Source organism: Artemia franciscana, chromosome 4 (genome assembly GCF_032884065.1).
Source record: "Artemia franciscana chromosome 4, ASM3288406v1, whole genome shotgun sequence".
NCBI lineage: Eukaryota > Metazoa > Arthropoda > Branchiopoda > Anostraca > Artemiidae > Artemia > Artemia franciscana.
The window spans coordinates 56364866-56377365 of NC_088866.1; the positions used below are offsets into that span (position 1 = coordinate 56364866).

The 12500-nt window shown below is 32.0% G+C and overlaps 1 protein-coding gene and 1 long non-coding RNA gene across 3 annotated transcripts in view; both read left to right on the forward strand.

Moving 5' to 3' along the window:
• The window catches only part of LOC136026645 (uncharacterized), a 580251-nt gene that overhangs the window by 307010 nt on the left and 260741 nt on the right, over window positions 1-12500 (forward strand). The window lies entirely within an intron of this gene.
• LOC136025677 (DNA-directed RNA polymerase III subunit RPC5-like) overlaps window positions 3633-12500 on the forward strand; it is a 16426-nt gene continuing 7558 nt past the window's right edge. For both annotated transcript variants that reach the window (XM_065701654.1, XM_065701655.1), the window contains exons 1-4: window positions 3633-3793; window positions 6833-6985; window positions 8664-8812; window positions 12457-12500. The exon at window positions 12457-12500 is cut by the window's right edge and continues 165 nt beyond it. Coding sequence is in view for 1 of the 2 variants with exons in the window: in XM_065701655.1 (XP_065557727.1) it covers window positions 6878-6985; window positions 8664-8812; window positions 12457-12500 (301 nt within the window). In the remaining variant the exon portion in view is untranslated. The remainder of the gene's footprint in view (window positions 3794-6832; window positions 6986-8663; window positions 8813-12456) is intronic.

The window sequence follows — 12500 nt, forward strand, 5'->3', positions numbered from 1 at the left end:
ATGGTCTTGGACTTCTACTTGGTCTCCATGATTCTCTGAATATCCAACAGTTTCAGGTAACGAACTGTAAGCAAAGAGGAACTCACACCAATAGCAACCGAAACTCAAATTTATTTAGAAGAAGGATAAAAAAGACACTGAGTAGTATTTTCACCTTGATAGCAGTAACGGAGTTATGTATGTATTTACCCAGTTTGATACCCTTGGAAGTTCCTGAGATATTGCAGAGATTATATTTTGACAATCTGGATGCATATAGTGTCCTAGAATTTAGTTCAATATTCATTTTAACATTCCCTGACAGTTTCAACTTAGCTTCCTTAACTGTTCCTGAGAAGTTGCACTTGCGCCATTTTGACAACCTCGATGCATATAGCTTCGTTGAACTTCATTTAACATCCGCATCAGCATTGCTTGCAGTTCTTGACTGAATAAGCTGAGCTTTTCCTGTTTATTGCCGATAGGCCCTTCCGACAACCTGGACGCACAGAGTGCCTTTTGATTTAGTTCAACACTCCCCTTAACTTTCCCTGTAAGTTTCAACTTAGAACCTATAGTTGTTCCTAATTTATTGCAGATATGTCTTTTTGACATCGTGGGTGTACATAGTGCTTTATGGTTTAGCTCGATAATCCCTTCAAGTTTTCCTCGAAGTTTCAGCTTAATACCCTTACTACCAACTTAATAGCCATTCCTGAGATATTGCAAATGTGCCTTTTTACGACCTTGATTTACATTATGTCTTTCGATTTTGTTCAGCACCCTCTTCACCATTCCCCGAATGTTTCAACTGAATACCCTTACAAGTTCCTGAAATTTTGCAGATATGCCCTCCTAACAAATTAGATGTTTGTAGTGTCATATGATTTTGTTCAATAATCCTCATGAATTCTTAGAACAACTTTTATAACAATTATTTTATGGCATGAATCTCAAGAAGGACTTTAAAACTTGAAAGAAAGGAAATTATATCAATTTTGAAGTGGCTATCACATCCTTAAACTCTCAGGTCTTTATGCTAAACCCTAACTTGTATTTTCAAGGAAAAGGGCATATTTTGAATCCCTTACAATTAAAGGATAGTAATTACCATTATGTCGCATTTAATGCACTCCAATAGGGTTCCCCTAAGATAAAAGTTGCACTAACGTAGTTTTCAGGGGGGGGTGCTGGCTGCCCTCTCATTATTTCAAAAACTTGTGTTTTATTAAGTTTTCTAAGTTGCTTTTCGCTTTTATTGAAACATATTAACTGAATTAAAAAACTGTATTAGTTAACACAACAAGTCAAACATTCAAACAGATTATGTGATATTAAAAATCTGAGACCAACTAAAGACCAAATTATGTCTCATAAAATTGTTGGTTCACCAATAAAGTCTAAAAGTGTAAGAGTGCATTTTTGAACATTAAATATATCTTTGTAAATTACAGTAGATCCAGTAAAACCATTCCAAGTACTGCAAACTCTTGCAAAGAAACTGTTTACTTTGGGCCAATATAATTTTGTTTGTGCTCTGGTGTTGACTAATTAAAAGAGAAATTGAAGATTTGGTGCAAATCACTGTTGTCTATCTTTTGCACAACACGAGTTGTATTGAACTGACTATAACGGTCATGATGAGACTTCAGCAGTGGTGATTCTAGCCTCTCCTGTGCTCGGGGCAAAATTTCGATTAGCACCCCTCCCTCTATCCCCCACACAATTTTCAGGCCAAATTTTTCGTTTATTTACAAAACTATTTCCAGTTTATTAATAAATCAATAATGTATGTTTAAATTATTTCTTGGTTTATTATTCTAATTATTTGATTATTATTATCATTTAGTTTTTTATTTTTTGAATTCGTTTTTATTTTATTAGTTAATTGATAATTTATTTTATATTATTAGTATCTTAATTTAACTCTTATCGTTATTTAATTGTTTTTAAGTTTATTCTATTAATGAAATAGTAATTTAATGGTTACTTTCATTTACTAGCTACGTCCCCTACTTTATTTTAATAAAAATAATATACACAATTGTTATAACCATTGGATCATTTATTTGAAATTTTGCACCCCTAAAATTTCTGCGTCTAGGGCAAGTTCCACCTCCCCAATAATATAAAACGCATTTTAAAGGGTAGGATTTTCGGGCTGTAAGCCCTATGATAAAGTTAGCGTACTAATCCACAACGTACTGTATTTGTACTGCCAGATTCGGGTTTATAAGGTGCAGGTGTGGTTTGTACTCGATTCAGATGTACTTCAGTTATTTAGTCGGTTTAGTTTTAAGAGTATGGCCTTTTGTTAACATGGAAAGTTGTTGAACATGGAAGTCCCAGGAACAGAAATTTGCATCCCTGATTTATAATATACTGCCACACACTGGTATAGCACATATAAGTATGGTGTGTACCACCATACTATATACCGTGCTCAGTGAACATGTACTCTAGTTATTTTAGATGATTTCGAAGTGAGTATTGGCTCTTCTTGTAAGGCTGTAGGAGTATGGGCTTTTGCGAAAATTGTTGAGCATACAAGTTCCATTAATAGATATTTGGATCCATAATTTATTATGTTCTGCCACACACCATTTTACCAGATGTAGGCATGGCTAGTACTATAATATTATATACTGTACTCACTGAACATGTACGCTAGCTATTTTACACAATTTCAAAGTGTGCATCAGTATTTTTATTACTGTTGGCGGATTATGGCCTTTAGCTGTAAGTTACCTTTATATGACCTTTATTGGAAGTTGTTTATTGGATGCTAGACCCTTCGTTTGTATTTTTTTTATTTGTAAAAAGAAATTCATTTTTTATGCACTTCAACTTTAGTTATGTTGTTTTTTTTTCGTTTTTTTCCTTTCCTGTCTTGAAATAAAGTTGTTAAGATAGAACTAGAACTTCTAACCATAGCAAAACTCTAGTCTTTATACTTTCAACTCTTTTCAATTGAAATAAATAAATAAAGTGGACAATTATTCTTCTTAGACGCCCCCCTCCCCTAAAGATTCACAGCTTAAGCTCATGAGGGTGCTTGAAAGCAATGGAAATTAGTGTGGAAATTTACAGAAATTGAACCTTTCTAAAGTTAAGGTCCATCTTGTTGTTTCCATCGTAAACTATGCAGTTTTGATATTCTTTATGAATTAAGCCTATACCTACTTACTTGCGCAGCTATAATTGATGGCGTGTTGGGCTCCTTAGCCCAACATGCCATCTAAAATTCACTAAACTAAATGCTTCCATTGGGTTTTGTCCTGTGGCCACACCTTGTCTAGCTTGGGACTATGCTTCCAGAAAATCCCAAGTGCTTTGGGGTCCTTTCTGACTGCACTATGACCACCTTGTTTTTCCTTCCATGAAAAAGGGGGGGCTACTAATAGTTCACGGCATGTCAGGGCTTTAAGCGTACATACATTCAAGCCTCGAGAAAGACATCTAGGGATTAGACGCAGTGTTAAAGGGATCTGATCCTAAGTAAATCATGTATTTTTGGTAAGGTCTCCAAGTTTGTCTAAATTATTGTGACAAGAGGATTCACCTCTATTCTTTACATCTGTCTCCAGGTATGTTAGTGCTTGATTTTGATTGCTATTGCTGCTTGCTAAAATATCTTTAAATTTCAGGCCAATTATGGACTCAGTTCTGATGAAATCATCTCCTTGTCAGTTGAATTCTAACTATGTACTTGGCTTGTTTAAAGATAACAGCTTGATTTTGACAAAAGTTGGTGGAATTTCTAACATTTCAACTGATTTCTCTTATCTTCATCCTGCACCTGAACAAGGTGAAGGTAAGTCAGACACTAAACCACAGAGAAACAGAGGGTTTACATGTACAAAACGTTTTGACGTAAACAACTGTTCATTCTTCATCAGGCTTTGCGTTATTTTTACTGACTTAAAAATTGTGCAGGGCCTGATGAATCTGATACATTTAGACACAGTTTTGAACAGGCTGGTTTATTTGTCTGTTCAGAAGAAAAGAAACCAAATACTTCAAAGAAATAAGGCAGTGGAACTAAACCACTCTTTTTAACACTGAGGTACTTTTATTCTTTTCTTTGCTAAGTCCTTTGCATCTTATCCTTTGCTACTATTATTCTTCTGAACTTTTATTGAATCAACACAGTAAACAATACACCAACTTTTAACAGAGGTAGACTGTGAAGTAACACTTGATTGGTCTCCTTTATCACAAGGAAGAACCCAACAACAACAAAATACACAACTCTAAAAATACAAGAAAGAGTAATTGGAGATAGGGATGAGAATCATCAATTAATTTACAAAATATTAGAATAGACCACAACTGTAAGATTAAGGGAACCATCTTATTTAAATTCTTTTTATATGTGAATAATGGCGACGATCCACTTACCAAACCAGATAGCTTGTAATTATTCAAAATGAGAAGACCGTTCATTTGATCACAATTGAATGGGAAGATAAACCGACTCCTAGTTCTTGATAAATGATCATGTTGATTTTCAAGAAAGAATTTCAGTCTATTCAAAAAGGGTTCTTATTTTTGGATTTTTAAAAGCCACATCCCTAAATTTAAATAAAAATTTTCTTTAAATCAATATTTCGTATCCCATAATTAGGCTGTATGGAATCTGAATTTATTAGTGACGAGGTACATTACATTACAATTTCATGATACCAAAAACGGGAAATTATCTGAATTGATGGTTTGTATCTGAAGGCATGGGTTAACCTAATACTGAATCGAATATTTTGGATATATTACCGATTGTCATCTTCAGCGAAAATGAAGAAAGAATTCCAACATTGAAACAACTTGAAATCTAACTCACGATCAAAAGGCTCGATAAAAATAGAGACAAATGAAAAGGGAAAGTTAACAAAGCTTTAGGATCATCACTTGATAAAGTTCACTTGATAAAAGAGTACTCATGTAAGCTGTGCGGTCATATAAGAATTTAAACGATTCGTGATTGAAGTGCTTATTTTTTTGGCAGCTAGCCTTGAGTGTCTTTTGGACACCTTTTTCCTTTGATCCGTAATTAATTTTGTTTTGTGTTACATTAAAATGATTTGATATTAAATTCGTGCACATACGGTAAAGTGTTTAATAGCCTGAGTTGTCTTTATTTAATGACGTTTTGACGTCTGAGTTTAATTATTTCATTTGCTTCATTGACAATTTGTTTAGTTACCAGGTCACTAGCAAATAAAAAAATAGGTGTTTGTATTGTTAATCTGGACTGGTATAGGTGTGTAATGTTTCCTTTGGGCTTATATCCCCTTTATTACAATTCAAAAAAAACAACTTTGTTGTTAAATCCAAAACCCTAAAATTAACTTTAAATTATACATCCAATCTCAGATGTAATTGAGTTGCTGAAAGGTTGAAGAAAACGTCTAGGTCGTTTCTAACAAACTAAAAATCTAAAAACCAAGTAACTGTCTGTATTTCCGAGAATAAGTTTATTTTTACCCACTTACAACATACCAAACTTAAGCGGAGTAATATATATATATATATATATATATATATATATATATATATATATATATATATATATATATATATATATATATATATATATATATATATATATATATATAATATATATAAATATATATAATATATATATATATATATATATATATATATATATATATATATATATATATATATATATATATATATATATGTATATATATATGAAAAAAGAAAAATCAACTTCTAAACAACGAAAATAGATAATATAAAATTAATCCAAACAGCAATGATAAATAATATTAAATAGCCGAAAATCAAGTAAACCGTATAAACTTCTCTTAAACGAATCGGACTCTATTGAATCTAATACATCTAAAGGGTCAGGAATACAATATTTGTGTAAAATGAAACTATTCCTGTAATGCATTGGGAATCTTAATAAAAACGCCTTATGGCGACAAAACCCCGGTCGAACCTTTAACTGCTCCATTTTGGACAGTGAATCCGCCACCCATTAGAGCTTGATTTTTTTTTTTTTCTTAATTTGGGCCTGAACTTTCGTGAAACAAGGCTAGTTTTTGGGATTTTGAAAATTAACTATGCTATTATTTAGGTTGATTTAGAAGTGGTTGGAGATGGGCGTGCAAAAATGTGGTTTCTAAAATCTAGGGCGTGACGATTTCGCTTTATTTTCTTTCTTTTTGAATGGAAATATCAAAAATGTATTTTTCAATGAAATACCATAAAGATGTTTTTGAAAATCTAAGGGTGGTGGTGGTGATGGTTGATTTTTCCCCTATACCAACACCTCCCCCCTCCAAAGTCGTAACTAGCCAATTTTTTTTTTTTGGGGGGGGGCAAGAGATTTTACCGACTGGATGGTTATTTTTACCGACTGTTTTTTGTCAATGATTAGCATAATGCTCCTTTTGAATACATTATGTATAATCACTGTGCGAGTCAGTAAAACGACTGCATTATCAGCCAAGATTCAGATTTCGATACATATTATGTCACTATTTTAATACTTTTTATTTAACCAAATGGAAAATTGTTGGACTATCTAAAAAATAACGGCAAAAGCCAGTAAAGCTGCTTTATTTACCGATAAAATTTTAAATTCCTTTTGATGACATGTCAGTATTTTCGTGGTTTTCATTGAGCCGAACAAAGAATTTTACTGGTGTCGAAAAAATCATTGCGGTTCGTTATCATATTGACTTTTTTTTACCCAGGGAACAAAAAGATCGGGGGGGGGGGTGTCTCTGTAAGTTATTATGTAAAATGTAAGTTGTTATGATTGCTATGCTAAGTAAAAAATTATCATATTATACTGTTGTTCAGTCGCCTTTTTTTGTAGAACAAGAGATGGTATTAGTTACAAAAAAGTTTAAAAGGAGTGAAAATGAAAAAAATGAAGAAAACACGAGAAAAACAAATTAAAGAAGAAGCCAAAAAGAGAGAGCCATGGTGGGATCTTACTTACGGTAGTAGCTCTACCGAATTTGCTCAGGTGAGTTTTAGTCAAAGTAATAGTTTAATTTAAACTAAATTAATAGCTAAATAGAACAAACCACGTTGGTTTGTGAATGAGAGCTTCTCTGAAAGAAAATCTAGTTCTCCGAAATAACCCAAAAACAAACTTATACGAAAGTAATTGATTTTTCATCTCGTGATTACTTTCTTATATTTATTAAACCTAATTTTCTGGGAGATTTTAAAGAAGTTTTCATTGGGGGAAATTAGATAGCCCCAAAAATTTGGGAAGATTGAAACGCTGGTTTAGATTCCGGCGGGCTTATCAAGTAAAAGTCTCCGTGCAAAATTTCTAGTCTTCCTGTAAAACATCTTGAAAAAAAGACTTCTCGGAATCTTTCTAGATATGATTCTATTTTCAAAGTTTGAGGGATCAAAATCCAATAGGTTTCTCTCTAGATTTTAGCAAGGTTTCGCAGACTATTTAAGTACCATGGGTGGAATATTCGACTTGGATTTAAGTTCTTTGATATGGTTCTTCGCCAATAGTCTCAGAACTTGGATTTAAGCCCGGCACCTTGATGGATTCCATTGACTCCATCAAGAGATGGATCAAGGGAATCCATTAGGGATGGATTCCCTAAATCCATTGATGGATTTAAACCCATCAATACGAGAGGTGCCTTAGACTGTTAGGGGTATATCAGAAAAGAGTTTTTTTTTTTTTTTTATTGGGTCTGCATTCAAGTGTTTGTAAATAGGCTTGGAACATTATAATAATTCCATGCATTTCACCAAGAAAGGGATTACGTTGTGTTCAAAATTTTGAGTTGTTAGCAATTATGACCTTTAGAAGAAAAATATCGTAACGCAGATTCTGTAAATGGATACATCAATAATAATTAGAACAAACGCTTTTATAAAAAGTTGTATGTTTTTTAAAGTAGATTCATTTTCATAGCTTTTGGATACAAATTGTTTTAAGCTTCAATAAATGTCTTTGGTGACTGTGGTCTTTGGTGCATTGGTTTCAATACAGTTAAATCTTTGTTAAGTGTGTTGTTTGCTGTAGCGAGCGGTTTCAGTACCGTTATGTTTTCCTTAGTATGTTTTTTGGTGTACCAAGTTATTTAGAGGGTTTCTATTTTATATTTTTATGATCGCTATTATAACCACAACGATTTTAGTAATTGCGTAACTACTAGAATGAAACAAAATTTCCTTACCGCAAAATGTACCGTGCTGAATGTTCTCCCAAGGGGATAGAACATGATCCTCTGGCCCGGTCCTGAAGTCTATACCCGAATGTTGTTAATATGATAAAACTATAAAACTGAATGTTAGAATAATAAGACTATATATGAAATGTTGACATTTTCCTTTTATTATCGTCGTTAAAATTTATTTGATAAAGCAAACAATTAATGTTGCTCAAAATTGCTTATGTATGCCTCTTGCAGTGGTATATGGTTAAAATCTTTTATTTTAAGTCAAATCTGTTTTAAAGGCTGGCGTGTAGCATTTTATGATATCATAAAATTCCGGTGTCACCTAGCGAAAAAAAAAATCTTATGTACCTCCAATAAAACGGTAAGACGCCTAAACCTTGCTGATGAGTGTAACCTAACTTAGTTTATAATAAACATCTTTTGTATAAAAACTTTTATTTTTTTACGTTTCTTGTTTATCCTCTTTCAAGTTTTATATTTTAATAGAGAGAATTGGATCGCATTTATTCTACACAAGAGTCTCAAAATGCTGAAGTTCTATTGCCAAAAATTAACGATGAGGAATACGAGCTGAGTTTTTTAAAGGCTGCTCACGCTGGGAGCAAAGAATCTGTCATTGATAATCTGTCATTGAGGTAAGTTTCCTCTGAAGTCTGAAGGCTGGTCCTTACAGTTTTGGATTTGACTTGAATTTTTAATGAAACAAAACTTAAATAATTTAGGTTTAATATGGCTCAGTTTTCTGAGGTTAACACACTAGTAAGCAATCTTCATATCGCCTGGCCTCTTGAAAGCTTAGATCTGAAAGTGTAGAATCGAAAACAAATTTTCTTTTGAGCAGTGTGTTTTTATCTGCCATAACAACCACAACGAAAAAAAGGGAGGAAAAATACTTAAAGGATAACGTACCTAAAAAATGGTCACGCCCATTTCGTTTTGGGGCTAAAATATTTAGAATTGATTGGGCGGTTTTGCCATAACTCGCAAAGCTTAGGTAAGAGATGCAAATAAACATTAGATGCAAATAATCATTTTATTCCAACTCATTTCACTCATTTCAAATCCAACTCATTTCATGCATCTATTGGTATCAAAAATCCGTTTTTTAGAGTTTCGGTTACTATTGAGTCGGGTCCCCTCTTACTTACAGTTCGTTACCACGAACTATTTGATCACACTTTTAATAAATTGTGAGCTTTCTTAGAAAAAAGGGTGTCAGTTCTGAACTGGAAGCATTTGCAAATTATTTTCTGGACCTAAAAAATGGAAACCTTTCTTAAAGTGACTTTAATGATATTCAATAAACGGAAGATATAATTTCCAGCGGTAATTCAATTGAGGAAGCATTTGAGGTATGTCTGTCAAATCAAAATTTTAATGTAATGAAGGATTGTGTAATTTTAGCTTTCCTCAACAAAGATCTTAGTAAAATAAATACGAAAATAACGCAATAACAAAATAATGCAAAATAAATCACCTCCAAATAGAATACGAGTCTTATAAAAGTTATGGATCTGTAAAAGACAAGGTAGAAGGAAGAATTAGATCTACAAAATTCACTAATTAATTCTACAAAATTATGCATGAACGCGGCCGATATATATGTTAGCCGACGATATAACTTTCATTAAAATCTAATGTCTCTATTTCCTACACAAATAGCAAAAAGTTCATCTAAGCTCTTTGGGAAATTAGGTATTGGACTTTTTTTTTCAGTTATTTGGACCTCTTATCCAACCTCAACAAGCTATGGCAAGACCGCCCAATTAATTCTAAATACTTTGGTCACATAAACTAAAAAAGTTTATAATGGACAAGATAGAGTGACCCTTTAAGGTACCCCATTGCCTTATTACTGCCTACACACTGTTAGTACAGTAACAATACTGTTGTGTGTTTTTCTAGGTGTTGTTTTTGTGTGTTTTGCTTGTGAGGTGGCATTGTTCTGCAATGTGTCGTTATTTGTTCTAGCAGTAAAGGTTTGTTTTTATGGGTCTTCTTTTATTATTTGTACTTTATTCGATTGAAAAAGAAAAACCAATCCGTATATATATTTTTTTTTTTACACTCTTTTGACATTTTATGAAATGTGAAATATTTTTTGAGAAATTTTACTTCCTATTTCTCCTAGTTTTCTTTTTCATTGTGTATTCGTTTAAATTAAGTTTATATAGTACATTTTTTCTTTTCTAAGCTCTTTGGGAAATTAGGTAATGGATTTTTTTTTAGTTATTTGGACCTCTTATCCAACCTCAACAAGCTATGGCAAGACCGCCAATTAATTCTAAATAGTTTGGTCACATAAACTAAAAAAGTTTATAATGGACAAGATAAAGTGACCCTTTAAGGTACCCCATTGCCTTATTACAGCCTACACACTGTTAGTACAGTAGCAATACTGTTGTGTGTTTTTCTAGGTGTCGTTGTTGTGTGTTTTGCTTGTGAGATGGCATTGTTCTGCAATGTGTCGTTATTTGTTCTAGCAGTAGAGGTTTGTTTTTATGGGTTTTCTTTTATTATTTGTGTTTTATTCGATTAAAAAAGAAAAACCAATCCGTATATGTATTTTTTTTACAATCTTTTGACATTTTATGAAATGTGAAATATTTTTTTGAGAACTTTTACTTCCTATTTCTCCTAGTTTTCTTTTTCATTGTGTATTCTTTTAAATTAAGTTTATATAGTACATTTTTTCCATTGAACAGTTGGTCTAAAATGAAAAAAAGAAGTTTCAAACACCTCTGATTTAGAGAACTTTTTGGCTGTTTCCAATTTCTAATTTAGAAAGTTCCAAATTTCACTAAATAAGGAATTTTTCGATATTAACTGTTGTTTTTGTTCAAATAGTGAAATAAAATTCTTTTTTTTAAACTGATTCAAAGTACGTAAGCTCAATTAAGCCATGCTAGATTAATCTATACAAATAAAATTTTCTGAAATACCTCAATTTTGAGGGTGTTTTATATTGCAATAACGAGACATCAAGTCTTTAAACATTAAAAAAAAAAAAAAAAAAAAAAAACAAGCCCAAACCAGTAAAAAAAAAAAAAAAAAAAAAAAAAAAAAAAAAAAAAAAAAAAAAAAAAAAAAAAAAAAAAAAAAAAGTTGCGTAAAATCAGCTGGAAAGTTTTATCCGTTAATAAAAAACAAACGAAAAATTAGAAATAAGATAGATTTGAGATGTTTTCGCCCCCCTCCACAAAAAATTCAAAGAGGAGCAAAGAGTGACTAAAAACCCCCAAACTTAACCCCAAACCTTCTATTTCTCCATAATAATCTGAAAAAAACTCCGGGTTTTGAAAAAGAATTATATGTATTTAGAATCTGTCTTTAAATTTTGTCTGACTCTACTAATAAAAACAGGGAAAAATACTTGAAAAATAAATACTGTGTTCGATGAATATTCATAATTTAGAAGCTAGCAAAGGAAATGTTTCCTAACAAAACCTCAGAGTTCAATTTTCATCACTTTGTGACCTTAAGAGACAGTGGGAATAAGCAGGGGCTAACACTCCTATAATGAAAAAGGTTTCCTGTTGTATCCAAGCTTTTTTCAAGTCAGGTAGCGAGTAAAAAAAAAAGAATTGCAAAATTAAGAAGATTTGCAATACGTATTTTTTTTTTTTTTTTTTTTTTTTTTTTTTTTTTTTTTTTTTTTTTTTTTTTTTTTTTTTTTTTTTTTTTTTTTTTTTTTTTTTTTTTACTGGTTTGGGCTTGTTTTTTGTCACCAAGTAGAATCCAAAAAAATCTGAGGTAGATTACTTTTCGAAAAAAAGTATAGCAATTTTTGCTATCAAAAAGAATTTAAAATGCCCAGGTTTGCAGAATCTCCAAGTTTTTTCCCATTTTGGATGAATTTGAGGGCTGATCCTCCTGAACAGTATTTTCATCTGGTACGTAAAGAGAAGTATTTTGGAGGGATATTGTATTTGTGAGGGCTGGGTATGGAAAAATCCTCCTGAACAGCAAAGGCAGGTGAAATATATGGAAATAACTTGAACTGTAGAAAAATCGTAGGAGTTTCTAAGTTATTTTTTTTTTATTGAAGCGTTGGACTTTGATCTTTTAACATGCCTGGATCTCACAAACTATCAATTGATTGTCTAAGTTTAGCAATAAGTTATATTTTGAAGTTTGAAATTATATGAGCTGGTTTTCAGAGTGAAGACTTTTATATATTTTTTCTTGTAGTCTTAACCGAAACAAATAGTTTAATTCCTTACTGTCTCTATCAGTACCCAATTGATCTTGTACTTAATGTTTCTTTCTTTTCGTTCAGTGAAAGTCACGAGTTTCAGTTCCTTGTTGTCGACCCTCACTTTG